The sequence below is a fragment of the Xenopus tropicalis genome, chromosome 2, assembly GCF_000004195.4.
Source record: "Xenopus tropicalis strain Nigerian chromosome 2, UCB_Xtro_10.0, whole genome shotgun sequence".
Classification (NCBI taxonomy): domain Eukaryota; kingdom Metazoa; phylum Chordata; class Amphibia; order Anura; family Pipidae; genus Xenopus; species Xenopus tropicalis.
The window spans coordinates 83,812,933-83,836,792 of record NC_030678.2 but is presented as its reverse complement, the minus strand read 5'-3'; the positions used below and the strand labels follow the sequence as shown (position 1 = coordinate 83,836,792).

At 40.4% G+C, this 23,860-nt stretch overlaps 1 protein-coding gene across 1 annotated transcript; it reads left to right on the top strand.

Annotated features, from left to right (window-relative positions):
• Positions 1-1,218: 1,218 nt before the first annotated feature.
• Positions 1,219-23,369, top strand: sf3a3 (splicing factor 3a subunit 3). Its single transcript, NM_001017118.2, is given in 17 exon segments — positions 1,219-1,321; positions 2,407-2,454; positions 2,547-2,599; positions 3,847-3,952; positions 4,690-4,762; positions 11,830-11,921; positions 13,092-13,174; positions 13,599-13,737; positions 14,382-14,450; positions 15,400-15,467; positions 15,813-15,920; positions 17,272-17,341; positions 17,689-17,853; positions 18,684-18,794; positions 21,203-21,293; positions 21,492-21,547; positions 23,138-23,369. Coding segments are annotated over 17 exon segments (1,506 nt in total). The 5' UTR covers positions 1,219-1,225; the 3' UTR covers positions 23,216-23,369.
• Positions 23,370-23,860: the final 491 nt, after the last annotated feature.

Genomic DNA, 23,860 nt, shown 5'->3' with positions numbered 1-23,860 from the left:
ACTGCTACGAGTAGACAATGGCAGACAGCGTCGGACTGGCCCGCCAGGATACCAGGAAAACTCCCGGTGGGCCCAGGTGTCAGTGGGCCCCCTTGCTTCTATTTAGCCTATTTCATGGTCATTCCCTATTTCTGTATGGGATCAAGGAAGCTTGATAGATGGAAGAATAGAGTATAGTATGTAGAGAAAAAAGACTAAGATAATAATGAGTTTGAGGGAGGAATTAAAAGTTTTGAGAGTGGGCCCATGGTCTAGGGGTTTCTATTGGGCCCCTGCCATCTCAGTCCGACACTGATGGAAGAGCACAGATCCAGCAATCACCCACAGGCTCTATCCTATTTAACACCTCAAGAGTAGCATGAAGGGCTGCAGCCATTCCAGGCACAGCACCTATATTATTCTATGCATCTCAGTCTGAGAAATGATAATGCATGGGGACTCAAGGAACTCTGGCACCAATTCCTCCATCTTGGCTGACATGCTGATAATCTCCTTGCTGATGCACACTGAACTAGGGCCAACTGCTTGATTTACTGACCAGTTGTTTTCAGCAGGATGAGGAAGAGAAATCCTCCTATGAGAGCACAGAGTGCTGGTTACATTTGCAGCATCATTTACACTTACATTCTCATAGTAGTGCCTGCAACAGCTACTAAGTTATAAACAGCAGGTTCAAACAGAACCGGGGGGGGGGGGGGGGGGGGGGGTTTCATAGGGGGTTTAATTTACTAGATGGTTTATAGTCGAAAAACTTAAGTGAAAAAATCCAAGTGAAAAATATTCGTAAAAACGTGAGAATAACGAGTCTCCACATGTGACATTTAACTTACTTGACTATACTAGTATTTGCTCAAAAATGGCTATTACAACTCATTGCAGCAAAAAACATGTATCACTCCAGGAACAGAAAAGTTTGGCTACGTGTATCGCCTATCTTGGAACTGGAAGAACCCGCGCACGGCTTAGCAAGAAATAAATAGGCAATTACATGTCACACAAAAGAGGACCGTCTCTATTTTAGTTATTTAGGTACAAACCCACACTATAAACTAAGATCTTTAACACCCCCGACAACATAGTCAATTATAGCATGGTGTTTCACTATATCTCCTCCACTTCCTGCACCCGGAACACTTTAGCGGCGGGCGGAACCTTTATTTCCCATAACCAAGGCCTGTAGGGAAGGTTATTCTCGTATCACTTCCGTTCTGGCGGCCTTTCCAACATGGAGACGATTTTGGAACAGCAGCGGCGCTACCAAGAGGAGAAGGAAAGGCTCATGGATGTGATGTCCAAAGAGATGATGTCTAAAAAACCCACGGTAGGGCCAATGAAGGTTGCGCAGAGAACGGGCTAACAAGACGAGAGATGGGGGGAGTGTATGTTTGCTGGGCATGCTATGCATTTCTGCAATGAAATGGACTCGGTCCTTAGAACGAAGATTATTAGTTTCTAGCAGTGTGTGGTGCTTAATGATACACTCTTTGCTCATAAGTGTCGGAAGGTGAGTGCTGGGTGTCAGGAAAGCAGGCGAGGAGAGTTCTGATAGGAGAGAACTGTATGGAACTTCCGCCTCTTTAGGCTGCACCGGGGAAGCAGCAGGATAACCAGCAGCACGATAACCAGCAGCACTAGTATGTGAGGGGAAAATGTGAGGAGACGTACGTTTGCCATATAGATATATAAGATATCTGCCTAACTTTTAAATTGCTCCCCCCCCAAGCAGTGGTTTTCAACGGGGCCCTCAGACCTAGTAAGGTTATATCTTTTTAAAGTCATTCAGCCACAGTTCCAGGGATCTCTGTGTCAGTAAATAAGTGATCACCCCAAATTCCACTACTACCCAGTCTGAGTTTCCAGGATTTTCTAAGGGAGAGAATTTAAATACACATACGCACATTAAAGCCTAACTGGCCCCCAAGCCCTATAGTTGGAGTACAACAGACATACACTCAAATAAAATGGTAGATCTTCCAGAAAGCAAGTTATGTGATGTGAAGTGACATGGTGGGTAAGACCTGCCTTTTAGATATATGAGGGTGCAGCAGTTTTGGTCAATAAAAAATAGTTTGAAAGAGCACCCAGTGCCTCTTCAATAAAGAAGTTTCAACAAAGTTCCACAAAATGACTTTAAATTGCTCATCATTTTGTACAAACTTGCATTTATTTTATGTTTTATTTCAGCAGTGCTTCGGGACAGTGAACCCTTTTGATTTTGATTTGTTATTACTGATTCTTTAACTGCTACAGAAAGTTTCCTATTTTCAGAGTAAATTATAAAAAAAAATGTATTTCACACTTGATTGGTTTACATGTTTTATACTTAGTTTTGTGTTGCACAGGACTTGTAAATGATTGTTTTCATACATGCCCCAATTTAATGTATGTCATTCATTCTTGCTCTAGTTACGGGAACAAATAAATTCAGATCACAGAGCCAGAGCTATGTTAGATGTAAGTATTCATCTCTGTTGTTTACCTTTTATATGGGTTATGTACTATAACATTGTGAACTAGTTACTGAAACATTTTACATTTTTTTACAGCAATACATGGAAGTGAGTTCAAATCTAAGGGATCTATATGAAGATAAAGATGGGTAAGAATATTTCTTATTAATTGAAGCAATGATTATAGCTTTGTATATAAAAATTGGCTAAACCTTCTATGTATCCCAATGGATAGAAATTACTAGTCCTTCATTATTTGCTAACCTGCTTTGGGCAGGTTTCTCTATAGCTTTTAAGGGCAGGCCATACATCTGTATTATATGCATATGAACAAAAAAGGGGGAAGGATTTGTTTAAAAGTGACTTTGCACACAAAAAGCTTAAAAACACACAAAAAAAAATGGACTGCTTCAAAGAAAACAAGATTTTGAATATGCAGGTTATAAATAGCTCATACTTGTAAGTCAATTTAAATAAATAATAATTCCAACCTGTTCGCTTTGTCGGATTTTACATGACTGCTTGCTTATCTACAAGGGATCTTGTTGTTAAACTATATTAAGCCTCTGAAGCAAATATTTTTTTTTGAGTGCAGTGCATGATGTATTTGACCAGTGCATCATTACTGACCCTTTAAAGTCTCTTAAACCCCCTTCCCTCATTCAGTTTATTCAGTTGGTATATCCTAATTATTTAATATACTGTAATTGGTGGCATTGGAAATCAGTATAGTAATTTTACAGTGCCTTTATTCCCTGTCACCTTCAATGACATAAATCACAGCACACCCCTCATTCCTAACTGCTACCACCTTTTTGGCAAAAACAGCAGTCTTGCCCTATATTATTGTAGAGATTTTAATTATATACTCAGGATCAGTGCAAATGTCCCACAAAGGATAATTTTCCTCCTTAGTTAGGCCGTTATCTTTTATGATAGAGTTACAAACTTAGGTGTTAAATTGCACCACAGTAGTTGCCCAGATCAACGAATCAATTTGAACAATCCGCTAGAGAATAAAAATAACAATCGGATTGGCTGCTATGTGTGCCTGCATTGGTGAAATTTAGTACCTTTTTTTTTCCAAAAACGCAACATTCATACTGGAGCTACTTTCTGGCAAAGCCACTCATTTACTACTGCATGTATGAATGGACAGCTCACTAATAGGCAATGTGTACATAATCATAGTGTAAATCAGACCTGTACAGCTGGAGGCTTTGGGCTGTATGCAACCCTCGTAGAGGTTTTAATGGCCCTCAGCATCATATGGCCACCAAACACACAAAAAATATCAGGTAAACAATTTGATAGCAGAAAAACTAAATAACTTTTGGCAAGATAAAGTAATGATCATTTCAAACTTTGTTTATAGTATTATTCCATTCTTTTATAGATTACGCAAGGAAGAACTCACTGCAATTTCTGGGCCAAATGAGTTTGGCGAATTCTACAACAGACTCAAGTTAATTAAAGAATTTCACCGAAAACATCCAAATGAGGTGGCTTTCTAACAAATGTTTCAGATTTTGGCACATAATGAAACCAACCTTGCAATATGTAAATTATGTTATAGAGAACCCTATTCTTAGCTACTTTTTAGTTGGTCTTCATTTTTTTCTTTAAATAGTTTTTAAAAGGAATTTTGGGGGTTATTAAAATTTTAAAGTTATTGCTTTATTTTTTCTTATGTTTCTATTCAGAACCCTCCAAATGATTTTCTGATCAAACCATGGCCAGGTTGCTAGTATAAATTGTATCCTAGTCAAAAGATTGCTGCTGAAATTCCAAATTCACGAGATGCTGAACAAAATAGCTTAATAATGCAAAAAAGAAAAAAAGCAATTGTCTCAGAATATAACCAGCATACTAAAACTTAATTTAATATAGTGTGGTATTTTAATAATATTGGAAGCTGGTATTCAAGGTTGAATGTAAAAAATTTTTAAGTTCTATAAGTCATGTTCTTTTACAGCTGCAAGTAATGTAAGATCTGTTTGGTTGACTTGTGATTTGTAGAAACAGAAAATAAGGTGAAAGTGGTGTCAGAATAAACAGAAAATAAATCTAAAGAATAGCCTAAAAAGGTGAAATAAATTGATAGAAAGCATTATCAAAGTTTGGCATCGCAGAATGAATTGAATTGCAGACTTAGGCCAAATTAGTGTTTTGAAAAGTGTATTCTCGGTATAACATCCCTCTTTTTTTTAATCTATTTTTTTTTTTTTGCTTCACCAAGATTTGTGTTCCCATGTCTGTGGAGTTTGATGAACTTTTGAAGACAAGGGAAAACCCAAGTGAAGAAGCACAAAGTAAGTAATGCTGTAGTCCTTAAAAGTTAGTATGTATTGCATGTAGACATAGGTTATGGGTAAAACTCGCAAATTAATATTCTCACCAAACCAAATAAATTGTCTCTATTTTGGAAAATGTTTTATATTAAGAACAGGCTGAAATGTTTTTCTTCTAATTACACATTAGTTATAAAGTGCCAACATATTCTGCAGTGCTGCACAATAAATGATAAATGCTTTCACTGCATCAAGTTTCCCATTTGAACACTAGATGGAGCCTCTAAAAGGAAATATAATCCAAATAAAATGCAGTTAAAGTGGACCTGTCACTCAGACATAAAAAGCTGTATAATAAAAGTCTTTTTCAAATTAAACATGAAATCCAAAGTCATTTTTTATTAACACATCTATACCCATTATATAAGCATTTAAAAGTCCCAGCTGTCAATCATATATTGCCTGACCCGCCTCTATGCCTTAGGCACGTTACTTTCACTTTCTCTTGCCTACATTGGGGAACACAGGCACCATGGGGATGAAGATCCTGCAGCTTGGAGAATGGACACTAAAAGGTTAAAGTAGCTCCTCCTCCTGCTCAGGGCTTCGTCCCCCGCCTACTTCCTCTACTTGCCAGTTTATTTTTAGTGTCCTCAGAAGGAGGACGGACGCTAGTGGCAGGGGAAAATGGTATAGACTACGGTCCGTGCCATGCCACATTGGGGCCAATGTTTTTTCTATTCTAGTGCCTCACAGCCTAAAACTGAGATTCCAGTGCCCATTGCCTTTCCGCTCTACGGAGGTCTGCAGGCTGAATTCCCCGGATACCCTGTGTGGATGGATCCCGCTCCCAGGAGGCTGCACCATCACACAAAAAACAGGGACATCTACTGGGCAGCATAGGCTGACGGATAGGGTAAGTATAACCCCCCATCCGTACTTCCCCCCGCTGCCGCCGCCGTCACCACCCCCAGGGCATTGGTCAGGGCATTACTCGCCATGCTCCCCTTCCCTCTTGCCTCTCCAGCAGTCTCCCCTGGTTTGGCGCCTAATCGCTGCCGCGCGCCTTCCCTCCTTCCGGCTCTCGGTTGCCGGCGGCCATCTTGGTGGAACGCACTTCCCCTGTGCGTTCCACCGCTCTTCGCCGGCGCGTGCGCATTGACGCGCGGTGGCCATCTTGCTGGAACGCACAGTGTGTTCCACCGTTCTTGTCGGCGCTCACTTCCGCGCGCATGGACGCACGGCGGCCATCTTGGTGGAACGCACTTCCTATGCGTTCCACCCCCTCTCATGCGTTCCACCGCCTCCTCGTCTCATCCGGCGGCCATCTTGGGACCTATTCACAGCGTGGTCTCTGCTGCTGTAGTCAGAAAACACTGAATTAAGGTAGGATGAGTTCCCTTATACTCTATGGGGAAAAAAGCCAGGGACTACCCCTTACACTCCCTCTCCCTCCCTTCCACAGCATCCATTCTCCGGACTAGCTGCTGCCTGAAGGGGGAATATCATCGCCTGCTACCCCTGCCTACTTACACCTCTGCCATGTCTGTTCCCACCGAGGACCCAACCAACCCTCTGCCCCAGACACAGGCGCGCACTACCCCTCTAGTGGCCTATTTTGCTTGTACAGCCTGCAAGCTCAAATTCTTTAATGCGTCTGCGGACCCCATGTGCAGCTCCTGCAGACTGGTCAAGGGCCCAGCGCCCGCGCACCACATCGCATCCTTGCCTTCCTGCTCAGCGGCAGCCCCGGCTCCCCCACTGAGCACAGACTCAGAGTTGGTTCGCGCTCTAACCTTATCATTGGCAGGCCTCCAAAATTTAGCCAAGATACCCGAGACACTGGACAGAGTCCTAGAACACCTCTCGGCATCCCAGCATATTCCCCCCACTAAGGGAATCAGCTCCAAGCGCCCACCTCCTTCCCCTGAGTCCGCAGAGGACCTAGACGAGAGATCAGAGGAAGAAGGTCAGATTATATCAGGCGAAGATTCGGAGCAGGAGACCGACGCTCCCAGATCACAGAGGGAGGTGGAGGGCCTTATTCAGGCGGTACTCGAAGCCCTATGCATCGCAGATACTCCAGCCACTTCGGAGCCCAACAAGAGTATCTTCAAGCGCCAGAAAAAAGCCTGCGTTTTCCCAGCCTACGATCAGCTCGAGGAAATCGTCAAGGCGCAGTGGAAAACCCCGGATCACAGGGTGCAACTCTCCAAGCGCTTCACCCAATCTTACCCCTTCCCGCAGGACTGTATCGATACGTGGGCCTCCCCACCGACCGTAGACCCTCCGGTCTCCCGCCTGTCCAAGACCACCACCATTCCGGTGGCGGACGCGGCCTCGTTCAAGGATCCCATAGACAAACGCCTAGAGGGCTTCTGCAAATCCATCTTTACCGCCTCAGGGGCAGCCCTAAGGCCCATCTTCGCCACAGCGTGGGTATCCAAAGCCATGGAGGTTTGGGTGGAACAAGTGTCCCAACTATTAGGATCCGACGATCCACACACTGAACTTCTACTATCACAAATAGCCGATGCCAACTCATACATATGCGAGGCAGCGTTAGATGCGGCCAAGCTCATTGCAAAAGCCTCAGCACAATCCATCGCTGCCAGACGTTTCCTGTGGCTCAAGACTTGGTCGGCGGACCTCGCGTCCAAAAGATCCCTAGTCAGCCTCCCCTTCACAGGAAAACAGCTCTTCGGGGCTGAACTCGATAAAATCATCTCGCAGGCCACGGGGGGAAAGAGTACCCTGCTCCCACAAAACAAGCACAAGAGACCCCCATTCAGACGTAGACCGTTTTTTCGGCCCTTTCGTCAGGGCCAAAGACAAAAAGCAGCCTCTAAGGAGCATCAGACTTCGTCGGGGGGACACTTCCGACCCAGATACCCAGCCAAGCAGTCCACCTCTTGGTCCAATACTAAGAACACCTCCAAGTCCTCCCAGGACAAGTCCACCTCTGCCTGAAGGGGTGCCCACCCCCGAAGGCATCCCCTTAGGCGGCCGCCTAAGACACTTTCGGGAGGTGTGGCTAAACCAGGTACAAGACCCCTGGATCCTCCAAGTAGTCTCCAACGGCTACCTAATCGAGTTTTCTCAACCACCTCCCCAACGCTTCTTCATGTCACGCCTACCACTTCAGGAACCCAGACGCTCCGCCTACAAGGAGGTCCTGCGCAACCTGGTCTTCTCCGGAGTGGTGCACCCGGTCCCAACTTCCGAAAAGGGCAGAGGTTTCTATTCAAACCTCTTCATGGTGCCCAAGAGGGACGGCTCCTATCGCCCAGTATTAGATCTCAAGGCCGTCAACCAATTCGTCCAAAGACATCACTTCAAAATGGAGTCCGTACGATCAGTCCTAATGTCCCTCGAACCGGGAGAATTCATGGCGGTGGTAGACATCAAGGATGCGTACCTACATGTACCGATTCACCCCAACCACCACCGTTTCCTCAGATTCTGCGTGGCAGGGGAACACTGGCAGTTCGTGGCCCTTCCCTTCGGCCTGTCCTCCGCACCGCGCATCTTTACAAAGATAATGGCAGCAGCCCTAGCAGGCCTCAGACTTCGGGGAGTCAAGGTCATCCTGGACGACCTGTTGGTGAAGGCCCCCTCGGTGCTAGCAGCCAACCATCACCTCTCGATTCTGATCCAGTCACTGTCAAGTCTGGGATGGCTGATCAACTACCAAAAGTCAGTCCTCACACCAGCGCAGAGTGTGGAGTACCTGGGACTCACCCTGAATACTGCCGCAAGGAGAGTTTTCCTTCCTCCGGACAGAGTAGCCACCCTGTGCAGAAGGATCTCCACAATTCAACAAGCGGACAGCCTACCCTTACGCATCTGCATGCAGACCCTAGGCACAATGGTCTCAGCATTTCCAGCGCTGCCATACGCGCAACTGCACACCAGACCACTCCAGAGACTAATCATCCTACAACAGAGGAGGGACCGACAAAACCTGGACAGAGTAATATCAGTCCCACCACAGGTCAAGGCATCTCTCTCCTGGTGGCAACACCCACCCAGACTACAGTTAGGGAGCCCCTTCCCAAGTCACGAGTGGACAGTGGTGACAACGGACGCCAGCCTACAGGGCTGGGGAGGAGTCCTGGCAAGCAGAACGGTCCAGGGACGTTGGAAAAGGGAAGAACGCTCCCTCCCCATCAACATCCTAGAACTCCGCGCAGTCTTCCTCTCACTGGCTCACTGGACAAATCTCCTAAGAGGCCACCCGATAAGAGTACAAACAGACAATCAGACAGCAGTGGCCTACATCAACCATCAGGGAGGAACACGCAGCCAAAGAGCACTAGCAGAGGCACAAAGGATCCTACTATGGGCCGAACAGAATGTCCCTGCAATCTCCGCGGTCCACATTCCGGGAGTAGAGAACTGGACAGCAGATTTCCTGAGTCGTCAAACTCTAGACCAGGGAGAGTGGAGCCTCCACCCAGAGGCCTTTCAGGAAATCGTGGCAAGATGGGGCCTACCAGAAGTAGACCTCATGGCATCACGATACAACCGCAAGTTACCTCGATTCATAGCAAGAAGCAGGGACCCATCAGCACTGGCAGTAGATGCACTGGTAGTTCCGTGGCAGTTCGAGCTGGTATACGTGTTCCCACCCCTGGCCCTTCTGCCCCGAGTCATAAAGAAAATAAGAAGAGAGGGCATCAGCACCATCCTGGTGGCCCCCTACTGGCCACGCCGACCATGGTTCACAGACGTGATAGAACTCTCCGCAGACGAACCGCTCCCCCTTCCAGCCAGGGAGGATCTCCTGACGCAGGGTCCATGCGTCCACCCGAATTTACAGTCGCTGGCTTTAACGGCGTGGCTCTTGAGGCCCTAGTTTTAGCCAGGACAGGAGTGCCACGCGAAGCCATACCAACCATGCTGCGAGCAAGAAAGGCAGTCTCAGCCCGCATTTACCACAGGATTTGGAAAGCATTCATCACGTGGTGTGAGACCAACAGCAGGGACCCACAGGTCCTGGAAGAGGGCAACCTTCTAATATTCCTTCAGGAGGGACTCCACAAAGGGCTCGCCCTCAGCTCCTTGAAGGTACAGGTGTCAGCACTGTCCGTACTTTACCAACAACAGCTGGCCTTACGACCGAACATAAGAACCTTCCTACAGGGTGCCCTGCGGATCGCCCCTCCGTACAGACACCCCATCCCACCATGGGACCTAAATCTGGTGCTGTCGGCACTACAGGAGGATCCATTCGAACCTCTGGACTCCATCCCTCTTTCAACACTGACAGCCAAGACCGTTTTTCTACTGGCAATCACATCGGCCAGAAGAGTGTCGGAACTTTCAGCCCTGTCTCACAAGTCCCCGTTCACCATCTTCCATGCTGACAAGGTGGTCTTGCGACCAACACCGGAATTCCTGCCGAAGGTGGTTTCGGAATTCCACCTTAACCAAGACCTTGTGGTACCTTCCCTATGCCCTAATCCCAAAAGCCATCAGGAGGAGAAACTTCACACCCTAGACGTGGTACGCTCGCTTAGGACTTACATAGAGGCAACGAAAAAGGTTAGAAAGGTGGACACCCTCTTCATTATACCGGAAGGCCCCAGAAAGGGTCTAAAGGCCTCCAAGACCACCTTAGCAAAATGGATTAGGGCTACCATCCTTAGAGGATACGCAACCAGAGGAAGACCACCACCCTTCCAGGTCCGGGCTCATTCTACACGATCATTAAGCACTTCGTGGGCCATGAGAAATCAGGCCTCCGCTGAACAGGTATGCAGGGCTGCGGTGTGGTCTTCCTTACATACTTTCTCGAAGTTCTACAAGATTCACACATACTCCTCTGCCGAAGCTAGCTTCGGGAGGAAGGTGTTAGACAGTTATTCCTTGAACCACCAAGAGTTCATTGGATGTCCCACCCTCATGGGAATCTTTGGGACGTCCCCATGGTGCCTGTGTTCCCCAATGTAGGCAAGAGAAAGAGAGATTTTTGTACTTACCGTTAAATCTTTTTCTCTTGTCCTACGATTGGGGAACACAGGCCTTCCCTCCCTATGTTAATACGAGTTACTACAGTTCAAGGGTTACAGTTTTGAGTTATATCCAGTTAATCATTCTGGTTGGGGGTCTCCCGGGGGAGCTCCTTCTCCTAAGAGTGGGTTACAATTCTCGGCTAGGTCCTTTTCCTTCCTTCTTCGGTAAAAAACAAACTGGCAAGTAGAGGAAGTAGGCGGGGGACGAAGCCCTGAGCAGGAGGAGGAGCTACTTTAACCTTTTAGTGTCCATTCTCCAAGCTGCAGGATCTTCATCCCCATGGTGCCTGTGTTCCCCAATCGTAGGACAAGAGAAAAAGATTTAACGGTAAGTACAAAAATCTCTCTTTCAATTCAGAACTTCTTAGATGTCACTGCACTTTTCACATTCCCCCTCTTTCCTTACCATCTAATTTTGTAACCAGTGCATGGATATAGGTATCAGCCCCCCCCCCCATTCTGGCACATACACAAGATTTTGGCAGGATGCACAGCTTGCTTTAATAACAGTGTCCACAAAATGGAGCCTGCCTGTTTTCTGCAATGATGAATTCCAGTGGTGAAGGAAATAAGTTTCAAAAAATGTATGTAGTGTAATTCAAGTTTATTTTGCTTGACAAACACAATATAAAACAATTTGTAATTATTTCTTAGGGTGACAGGTCCCCTTTAAGCTTGATGAAGACTTTATTCTCAATATGTAATGCCTAACATTTAAAAAGAAAATGTTATAATAGCGAGGGAGAAAATGACTGTTTCAGGCAGTCTAAAAGAGTCTTGGTGAACAGAAATCATATAATAAAAAATGTGTGTTAAATTAAAGTTTGTCTTTTATTTAAGTTTTTGGGACCTTTTGGGCTCCTACCACCAATGTTCCCTCTAATTCCTTCTTGGATGTGTGTAAAAAAAATATTTTGCACACATATTTTAAACCTGTGTGCACATCTTTTTAAAACTGAATATTCTGGTAAGAGTAAATACAAAATTTTGTGTTTTTGCACAGAATTCTTAGTGCGCACCACACAGCTTTAGAGTAGGGGTCACTGACCTTCTTCTTTGTGTACCACACAGATTTGGTGGAATTTACAGATGAAGAGGGCTATGGCAGATATATGGATCTCCATGACTGCTACCTGAAATATATTAACCTCAAATCTTCAGAGGTAAGAATTCAATGCAAATCACTTTTCTGCATTTCGCAACAAAATACTTAAGTAATAGTCTGTATATAAAAATGCGCCATTCTTAGGATATAATTTTTGCTTTACTTGTACCATGACTTTATAAGATTGTTCTTGGCCTAAAATGATATATTTGTTTGAGAACAACGTGACTGAATGAAAACGGCTTGATATACTTTTTAGTCAATGACTGCATTAACATACTACCTTTCATCAACCCCACTCCCTTGAACTATTTGTTCACATCTATTCTGTATGACACACCACATAAAACTGGTGATGAAGATGAATAGTACTAGATCATTCAGTGCAATGCTACTTTAACAAACATACACTGTTATGCGATTCAGTTACGTGTAGTAAGTGTATTGTTGAATATTCAGTGTATGTGTTCCCTGTGTATTAGATGTTGGTGCACTAGTCATTTTTTTTCCATTGTATTCTGTGTTTGGAAATGGCCCTGATGCTATTCTAATATATAGGGAAAGTTGTGCTCACCAATTTTATAAACCATTAGGCAGGGGTGTAATGATGCTGTGACCAAAACATTCATACTGACAAAAACAAAAGGTCCACTGCACTTACCAATTTTATATATATTATAACATTCTGCTAATTAAGCTACTGAAAAAAAGCCCTGCCCTTTAGACAACAGGGATTGTTTTTCCATATGTTGCAATATATTTCAAGCTGGCCAACTATGGCCAACAAAATTCATTTAGACAAAAACAAAAGGTCCCCTGCACTAACCTATTATCAATATATAGGACATTAAGATTAAGACATTCTGTGCATTAAGCTACCAAGAAATATATGGAATCTTTCCATACTTTGGTTCACCACACCAAGTCTGTTAAAAACATAATTTAAACATTAAATAAAGGCAATAGAATTGTTTTGCCACCAGTAAGGATTAATTATCTTACCATCAAGTATAATGCACTGTTTAATTATTACAGAGAGAAAGGAAATCATGTTTAAAAATTAGACTCCATTATAAAAAAAATTGTGTGTGTGATGGACTTCCTGTATTTCAAAACTTTCTGGATCCCATACTTGTGTGTATGTATATATGATATAGCTTGTTTGCATGCTGTATATAGCAAAATTTGTATTGTGTTTTATGTTTGTTTGTTTGTTTTCTTTCTTCAGAAATTAGATTATATCACATACCTTGCAACCTTTGACCAGCTTTTTGACATTCCAAAAGAGAGGAAAAATGCAGAATACAAAAGGTTTGTACTTAAAAATAAGTGATAATGTGTATCTATTGGTCAAAATACATTCTAGCCTATACTGGTGTAAACCTAAACTTCTTAGAAAGACATACACATTTAAATAGTAGCTATACCTAAAATATATCTAAAATACTCATTATCGGTGGGTTAATGGGTCTGACAACATTTAGATCTGTCTGTATATTTTATAAGTTTACAAAATAGTTGTTAGGGATGCAACTTTGCATTGAGTTCTGGTCACAAGGTTTTTGAAAAACATATAATATTAGAGCTTTGAGAACAGGGTTGATTTCTTCCAACAAGCTCATGTTACATGGATTTCAAAATGTTGTATTCACTGCAGCTTGGAAATTTGTACTTTTGCTCCAATTCTTTTATCTATATAATAGACTAAATCCCTGTTGCCACAATTACTCCACAGGTATTTGGAAGTACTTCTTGAATATCTTCAAGACTATACAGATCGGGTGAAGCCTTTACAGGATCAGAATGAGCTCTTTGGGAAAATACAGATTGAGTTTGAGAAGAAGTGGGAGGCTGGTGCATTTCCTGGCTGGCCGGTAAACTTGTCATTGTAGTGCCATAGTAGTGTTTAAAAAAAAAATTGCTAATTTTATAGTGTATATTTTGTAAAGTAACCTCCAATTTTCATGAATCGACCTTGGGGTGGAGGTTCTTATAGACCTAGACCCTTAGTTCAAAATTAGGTAATATTAAAGGGGATGTCCACCCAAAATTGTTTTGTGTTATTAAAAAAAAAAAAAAATATCTCTAACTCTTATATACATTTATTGAAAGTTTGTCAGTGGCTTTAAGGTTATTTGTAAATGTAATGTATTATTTATTTAACCAGTAGCTGTATTTAATTTCTGAACTGCTGGTTATGACTCTTGAATCAAAATAGCAAAAAAGATTTGTATTTAATGTGAAATAGGAATTACATTTTTCTTGCCATTTATGGGTGAATAATTATTTGCTTGAATGTTTTACGCACTGTATCTAGGTTAAAGTAACAAGCATATTTTCATCAAGCTGTAATATTAACAGAAGCTTAAGCAAATGTTATACATAAAATATGAGGGAATAACCCCAAGTCTGAGCACATGAGTGTGCATATATTCTAGATGTTATTAATATACAGGAGTATTTCTATGTTAAAAATATAAGAAGAGCCTTGTGGTAATGATAATGTTGCTGTTTTTAGAAAGAGACAAGCAGCGCACTCACTCATGCTGGCGCTCACCTGGACCTGTCAGCCTTCTCTTCTTGGGAGGTAAGTATTTGAAAGCCCTCTCATCTTTCCCACAATATTAAAGAGAATGGGTGTAGAGAAACATCCATAGTGAAGATTTGTGGAATATCTCTATGACGTGTACAATTTTTTTTCAGTTGGTTTCTAGCAGCAAAAACAATTACACTGCTTGTAAAAACACTATTATGGATTTTTTTGTAGATGGCATTTTACTTGCTGAAGTCTGCAAACAATGTATTTTCAACCTTGTGCTATTTTTAGGGATGTGTTTATTTCAACACAAATCGTTGTAGTAGTTTAAGCATGGAGACATTACTTCTGATGTTAAAATGTGTGGAGACATCAGCCCTTGTCTTTTATTATGGAAGAATAAGTCATTAACTGCTTTGTGAGGAATTTTCACTTATACTTCAAATAATGGTGTACTAGCTAGTAGCTAGAGGGTTGTATCTCCAAAGCATTGTTTTTATAAAGGAAATATAAGATGTTTCATAGGATATGTGTATAAAACATTTTTACAGGTGCGTATTTAAAGGAAAAGTAACACAAAATTTTCAAGTAAAAAATCTATTCTACCCTGCCCCAATAATCGAGCCTAGCCTGACTCCTTCCTATACAGAAGGAAGGCTAGGATCGATCAATCAATTGTCGCATAGTGGATTCTTCCCTGCATCTCCGTATCTCCCTATTTCAAATGACTGGAAGCCAAGTTTTAGCAGATATTTTATAATAAATTCAAAATAATAAATGGTGTGCAGGATAAGGTAATTATTGGGGCAGGGTAGAATAGATTTTTTTACTTAAAGGAAAGGTAACACTAAATTTTTTTTAAGACATTTTAATTAACATGAGCTTTTTACAGCAGACACAGATCTCTTTTTTTGGGAGAAGATGTTCATAATTGGGTTTTTGTAGCTTTATCCAAGTCATATTGCAACAAACTTGTTTGAAATTATTTTTCTTGTTGCAGGAGTTGGCCTCTCTTGGTCTTGACAGATTAAAATCTGCACTGATGGCTTTAGGCCTTAAATGTGGAGGGTAAGTGAGCTTGCAGTTATAGATAATGCAGACAGAATTTTTTTCTGCTGTAGCATAAACATATTGGTGTTGACTTTCACGTTTAAATAAATTGAATTTATATTGCATGTGCATTCAGTAGATTGTTTGCCTTTGATTCCTGTTGTATAACAAAATGGCGGTTTGCCATTTTAGTATCACACAATGCATTATATTGTTTAAATATGTAAGTGAACATGTATCAAATTGTTTTGCATTCACAGTTTAAAATAAAAGGGCATAACTTAAAACAGATTCTCTATATAATCATAAAGACTTATGTTAAGTCTACGTTTAAGGAGTTTATTTATTGTTCTGTCTTTCTAGGACATTGGAAGAAAGAGCACAAAGACTTTTCAGCACAAAAGGCAAATCTTTGGAGTCTCTGGATCCATCTTTGTTTGCAAAAAATCCTAAAGCGAAAGGAACTCGCAGGTAAGGGGGCCAATAAATGATTGTACTCCACTGCAGTCAGATTGCAGCTGTTTTAAAACAATTATGTATAAATGTAGTTTGCAGTTCTACTCTCATGATGTCTTCAGTGAGAGCTGAAACCTCATTTTTAGCTTTGTGTTTACAATCTGTTGATGATGAGAGGATAAAAGAGGGATCATGGAGCAGAGAAGGCCATTTAGTAAGGTGTGTAAATGATAGTACATTTTTTTTTTTTTATCTTTATATGGAAGGGGAAGAGGAAGCGGGATTGTAACTCTCACGACCTGTCGTCTGGTTATTTAGTTCACCTAGAAGAGAAGCTTCTGCCCACCATTTAGTGTATTGGAAGAGGGCTAGTACTTTATGCTGTTTTCGGCTGTTCGATGTATCTTAAGTATTTATTCCAGACATGGTAGAAATGTTAGCCTTTCTTGGAGTGCTAAGACCCATTGAAGTTGCATTGTGTATAGTAGTTTGCGTTCCCACAGTTGTTTTGAAGGAGGTTATGTGGTCATTCAGCATTCTAGGATAGAATTATTGCTTTCAAGACCAGTATTTCTGCTAGTCATAAAGATCAACAGTCAAAAGATAACCTTTTTTTGCTGCTGTCTGTGCATTTAGGGTATAACCCTAGTAGTATCTGTGGATTTGTATGAGAAATGGGGATATTGCACAGTGTGCTTACTTGTGTTAAGACATTTCCCCCAAAAGGCATCTAATGCGGTACAAGGCCACAAAACTTATTACGTAGGTTGTAATGTATCATTGGTTTTATGATGGTAGAAACCCCCTGATGCAAAGAGGAGTCACCCTTTATTAACCCTTATTAGTATATCTAGGGGGTTATGAGACAGTTGTGGTTTTATACTTTGTCACCAAATTTACATAGCCTTTAATCTTTAGCTATGCAAAGATATTATTGGGGAGTCACTGTTTTGTTTGCAGTTCTAAGAATGTATAAGGATTTAGTAATAATCCTACCATTGCCTTTTGCGATTCCACAGATCAAATTGGGAATCTGTTTCCCCTCTTTGAAATCGAGGGTTGTTAAATAGTAGAAAAAGTGACTGTTTATAGGTACAGAAAAGTTGTATTCGCTTCAACCGTGTAGCAGGGAATGTCGTAAGTATAATAGGGGAGATCTTTGGTGTGAAATATTGATCTCTTTGGGTGAATGACACAGGTACATACACAAACATGCAATTTGCAGCTATACGTATAAGACTTGCTAAGTTGTACTATTTGAGCAGTGGTAAGTGATTTCAGTAGGCATTACTTACAATTAGAGGATAATATATGCATTTCATTGCACAGTAATCTGTTTAATAAAATGTTGCATTTTTTCATACAGAGACACAGAGAAAAACAAAGACATTGCATTCCTTGAAGCTCAGGTGTATGAATATGTTGAAATTCTAGGGGTAAGTAACCATAATGAATAATACTGTATGTACAATGATCCTTAGATTCTTGCACACAGTATTGTCTGTGTCTATTTCCAAGCTCCCCTCTAAATCCAAGTTGTTTGTTTTGTTGGCTTGTTTTTCGACTGCCTGGTGATCAGTGCTATTTATTTAACTGTTTGGCCTATGTAGTCAGAAAAGTTTTTCCATAAAATAGAATGAAATTAAAAAGAGGTAAAATGGACACTTGCCTTATCAAAAGTAATTTTCAAAATGGGGGAGACTTATTTATCAATGTTGATTTAGGCTTAAACTTTTGCTGTTATTTATTAGTCTATAACCATGCATACTTTCTTGGTTTTCAGGAACAGAGACATCTGACCCATGAGAATGTACAGCGTAAACAAGCCCGTACAGGTGAGGAGAGGGAAGAAGAAGAAGAAGAACAGATCAGTGAGAGTGAGAGTGATGATGAGGATAATGAGATTATTTACAACCCTAAAAACCTTCCTCTTGGATGGGATGGCAAGGTAAGCATGGTGTTAAGGGTGACCATGTTATGCAACTTAGATTGCATTGGGCAAAGGGTCTCTTTGTACATATTCATATTTTTATGTCCTGTGGTCCTTTTTTTTTGTTTTTTTTGAGGGGGGGGTGAGTTTTGTAACCTGAAAGGTTTCCAGTATGAGCGACCTACCAATTTTTATTAATAGTTCGTTTGATGCCTAGGTGACCTTAATCCATATGTTTGGAACAGGAGTAGGGATAGGTACATCTGACTGAAAAAAGGAAATACAACATTAAAACTCTTTGATGGATTTGGATTTGAACCGCTATATTTGTTTTATCCAAGGCATTTCCTATAGATACTGCTGAAACTGCCACACTAGTCATTTAAAAAAAAGAAAAACCTAGAAAAGAATGTAATTAGAATGCATTTGTAAAAATAAAATTAGATTAGTTAGATGTTGAAAAAAATGTTAGATTAGATGTTAGATTAAAATTGTTACATTACCCTTACCTTGGATTTTGCCAGTTGCACCAATTTGTTGGCCTTACTTGTTACTGTACACTTATGGAAATGCAGTGCAAAAGTAGTCCATATGGGTGGAGTTGGCTGAGTTGCAGTTAGTCAGGCATGGACTTGGGGGAAGTTAACACAGTTCAAACATGTTTTTAATCTGTGCCCATGTTCTGCCAGCAGGCCATAATTCTGTCCTCCACAATAGAAAAGAATACTACCTGCAGATTTAGCATTAGAGATAGCTGGGTAGCTAGCACTGTGTAATGTTTATTTTACAGTATTAAAAAAAAGAAATTGACTCAAGTAGTTGTTGCTCATATATTCATATTTTTGCAGCCTATACCTTATTGGTTATACAAGCTACATGGCCTGAATATCAACTACAACTGTGAGATTTGCGGAAACTTCACCTACAGAGGGCCCAAAGCTTTCCAGAGGCATTTTGCGGTGAGGTGTTTTTTTTTTTTTTTTTTTTTTTTCTGCGTGTTAGTGGTTGTTACAAAACTGTATAGATTGTTTATTACTATGTACCTCACATGTGGGATGACTGCCGCTTCTATATAGTACTCGTCACAGGTTTGCAGTGTAAAGGCTTTCTAAAACATAGGGCATTTACATGCCTCAGTTATATATATTGTAAGCTCTACGGGGCAGGGACCTCCATCCTCTTGTGTCTTTAACTCTCTTTAACTTATTGCAACTGTATTTATCTTGTATTTATCTGTATATGTTATACTTTGTATTTATCTATTATTATCTTAATAATCCCCTGTTTGTATTAATGTATTCTACTGTACAGCGCTGCGTACATAAGTAGCTCTTTATAAATAAAGATATACATACATACATACACATAGCACTGCTTTATAACCAAAAATAGTTACCCCTCACTTAATGAATTGTGGGAGGAGATTACTCAATGACTTTGTGGCCAACTATGCATCCAGGGCTGCTTTAATAAGATAGAAACAGGCTGTCTACAATTTGGATATATGTCTCTAAATTATTAGGCTCTATCTATGTTATTAAAGCAGCATTAACTAAGCTGCACTCCATATGGATGTCAGAAATGCTGTTGGGTTTTATTCCATGTGTAAAAGCTAGTTAAGGCAGCGATCCTCAACCACTTATGTTTGAATTCCTGGCTTGGAGGCACATTTTTGATGCATAAAAACCTGGTGTACTGCCAATCAGAGCCTTCACATAGGGGTTGATACATAGATAATAGTCTTTATTTGGCACCCCAGGAACTTTTTTATGCTTGTCTTGCTCTTTACATTTGAATGTTGCTCACGGGTAAAAAAAGTTGGTGAACCTCTGCTTTAAGGAATGGTGATGCAAACTAAAGAAAGACCCCTTAGCCAGAAAATTATAAACGTTTTAAGAACATTGTTATGCTACCGTTACAGAAGTGCGCTTATTAACATTTCAGATTAAAATTATCCTTTTTTTTTTATTTCCTTTCCACTTTTTTCCCATCTTTTTTATATTTGCTCTCTCCCAGCTAAACTTTTCACTTTCCCTATTCTCTTCTGTTCTCCATGTAGCTTTCTCAGTTCTTACTTCTATTCCGTTCCCCCTCTTCCCATTCTTTGTCTTGCCACTATCTTCTTGTTTTTGCTGCTTTCGTTATGCTCTCTTTCATCTCTCGTTATCTGCTCTCCACAAGCACTATTCTGTCCTCTTCTTTATTCCCCACAGCATAATTAATATTTGAGGTGCCAGCAAGTAAATCTCTGTTTTGACAACAAGATAGTGTAACATATAAGCAAAAAGTCCCACATCAATTTGTTAAGTTTCATAATTGTATTTTTGCAGCTCACTGGTTTGTGATAGATTTAACAATCTTGGCATGGCAGTAAAAAATTACTTGCTGGAAATGCAAGTTTGGTTGCTGGAAGAATTTACTGCTGTGCCTATATGGAGGGACAGCTGAGTGCCACTATTTCACATCTTGTCTAAGGGATGACACTGTCTGTTAACACTTAGATGTATTTTTGTGATCTCTCCTTATTTGGAACAGTAATAACATTTTAAATTAAGTTTCTAGGTAAGCATAAAACACGTTAGGCTATTCATGTGGGGTTGTTAATGTTTTTAATGGATTGAAATAAATATTTTTTTATGATTTTTGAGTGGTACAGAACTTTATAATGGGTATTGAAACTAGACTAAAACATGTGTTTTTAGACACAGCTGTATTCTGATCACCTTAACTGTAAAGGTTGTTTTTCTATAAACTACAAAAAAGCCTTTTTACTGCTAATCAGAAAGTAATCTAAAGCATTGAAATTAAAATACTGAATACTGAAATTCATGCTATCTATGTATAAAAACATTTGTTTAATATGAGCATGCTTTTCCATGCAAAACCAATTAGTACTGCAAAATTTGTTTCCCTTTTGAGCAGAAAGTGATTGTTAAACAGAAAACCTCTGTATATATGTCACAAAAATTGTATGTGACAACCCATAGCTTATTTCTTTATTAAAAAGAAGACAGAATGAAATTGCTATTGGACATTAAACACTTCAGTAAAGTACAGGATAACAACCTGTTTGATGGCTTATTCATAGCTGGTTCCTAGGAAATGCATGTAGGATAAGATGGAGTCATTACAGAGATGCTGTACATTATATTATATTTTAACCAGAAGAAAGCGGCATTCAAGCAGCATATTGTCAGTTGAACTACACCACCTACCATTGTTTTTTATAAGATAAAATTAGTTCAGCTCTAGTTGGAGGCCTATAAATCCATTTCATGGCATGGTGAAATGCAGCATTTTGTACTTTTTTTTCCCTTCCTGTGTCTGACCCAGTACTGACTGACTTATGTTTTCTTTCAATCCATAGGAATGGCGTCATGCTCATGGCATGAGATGTCTTGGCATTCCAAACACTGCACACTTTGCTAATGTAACACAGATTGAGGATGCTGTGTCCTGTAAGTAAAGCTTTTTCTCATGAATTCAGTCTAGCACATATTTCATTTCATCAGTCACCTATCTTACCAATTGTTGCTCTCTGGAATTTTGCAGTTATTAATTGTATTAAACATTAGAGAACTAACCTATAATTATAACTAACCTATTAATGAGCAATTTTGCATATATTACATACTTGTCTATTCATTCACTTATAGTGTGGTCAAAGCTGAAGCATCAGAAGGCCTCTGAAAGATGGCAGCCTGATACAGAGGTGAGTCCTTACTGTATTAACACTGGCTTAAACTTAGACCTCTATAATTTGCAGGATGGTAAAGTAGCCATTTCACTTGCTAATGAATTAAAAATTAAGTTGTAAATGTGTTAAGTAAGGTAAGTGGTAATGTTTTCTGCTTTTAGTTCATTTTAGTTTGTAATTTCAGAAAGTCATTTACTGCAAATCAAGACTACTGGGATTTATCAAAGTGCATACAATTCCTCCTGAGCATATAACCAGATATGTCATGGTTATTGTATGCAGATGTGCAAAACCTGTTGTTTTCCGCAGTCATGGATACCTAACACAATAAATAGAAACCAAAAAAAAAAATACTTAAACATTGTTGGGCCCATATCATATTTGATGTCCTTATGAAAAGTGCTTTGCAGTTTTGTTTTTAAACGTATCCAGTTTTCATAGAAATATTTGCAGGGGTAATTGCAGTTCCAAACAGGGGTAATTTACCTTTAAAATAACTTTTTGTAGGCTTTAGACCAGTGATGCGCAACCAGTGGCTCAGGGGCAACATGTTGCTCACCAACCCCTTGGATGTTGCTCTCTGTGCCCCCAAACCAGGTAGTTATTTTTGAATGCCTGACTTAACAAGATTTACTACCAAATAAAGCCTCCTGTAAGCTGATAGTGTGCATAGAGGCTGCCTAATAGCCAATCTTAGCCCTTATTTGGCACCTCCATGAACTTCTATACTGCTTGTGTTGCTCTACAAGTCTTTTTACATTTGACTCTGGCTCATGAGTAAAAAAGTTTGGGGGACCCCTCAGTGATGTTCTGAGACAATTTGCAATTGGTCTGAATAATTTTTCTTACTCTTCTTACTTACTTTTCTTACAGCAGCTATCTAGTTTCTGTGGTCCCAATTTTGTGAGATTAAATATAAACCTTTAGGCTAAAGTCCCACGGGGGGAATCGGTGGTGGAAAGGCCTATGCATCATTTTGTTTTTCCAAAGTCACACACAGTTTCCTCCTGCAGGCAAAACGGGGAAAAAGGGAGCAATGCGTAGGCCTTTCAACCGCCGATTCCCTTTATTGCTAGTGGAAAGGCTTTTTGGGGACATTAGTCACCCACGGTAGCAGAGATTTATTTTGAGCTGCAGCAAAAATAGCTATATAGTGTTTTTCTTTGATGTAGTGACTACCTATCCCCAAGTAACTATGTGCCACTTGTGGTACAGGTATAGGATCCATTATCTAGAATGCTTGGGACCTAGGGTATTCCAGATAAACTGTGTTTCCATAATTTTTAACACTATAACTTAAGTCTATTAAAAAAATCATTAAACACATTAATTAAACCCAATAGGATTATTTTGCATCCAATAAGGAATAATGATATCTTAGATGGGCTCATGTAAAAGGTTCTGCTTTATTACAGAAAAAAAGGAAATCAGTTTTAAGTATAATGCGCTTGTATTTTTCTGGTAAAATCTTATTTTTCATGACATGCTTTATATACCTACAGTTATTCACTGCCGGATTTCCTTATGTACATGTTTTATATGTATGAGACAATGAAACACACTGTGCCTCTATTGAACAGTGTTTTTTTTTCTGTACTTGAATAGGAGGAATACGAAGATTCCAGTGGGAATGTTGTAAATAAGAAGACCTACGAAGATTTAAAGCGTCAAGGACTTCTGTAACCATGGACATTTTGTTTCTAACTGCCCTGTTATGGTTCTGGATTTTCATGTTTGTTAATGTGACATTTCTATTTGCAAAGCTGTTGAACGTTTCATCTTTTACAAAATGCAAATTTTTTTTTTTTAATTAAAAATGTGCAAAATTTTCAATGCATTAGGCCAGTTTGTTTATATCGTTTCATATTTTGTAATCCTGCTCCATTGATTCATATTAGATGTAGTGACTGGGAAGAAAATAAGGGAATCCAAGATTCTTAGTGATATTTATTTAGAGAACCATGGTCTAATATTTGATTTACTGAATTCTGGACCTGGTCAATTCTGGATATGGTCAAGAACAAGTATTTGCCATTGCATTATACATTTCGCTAAAATCTTCACTAGCATCGGGCAGCCATTCCATTGTTTGGTGGACTTATTTATCTGGTGGTGCACATTTTCCTCTGCAGGGTTTCAGCCTATCCAATTTCATGGTTGGGCAGCCAGCAGTTAGGCAAACCTGAGAGGGAACCTCCACCTCTGTGTCTGTGAAGGCAGATCTTTGATTGGCTACCCACATCCTACTGTGCTTCTGTGGCAGGAGTCCACCTCTTATTTGTAAGAAACCATTTAAGCTTATGTTTAAACCAGGAGCCATATTTATAT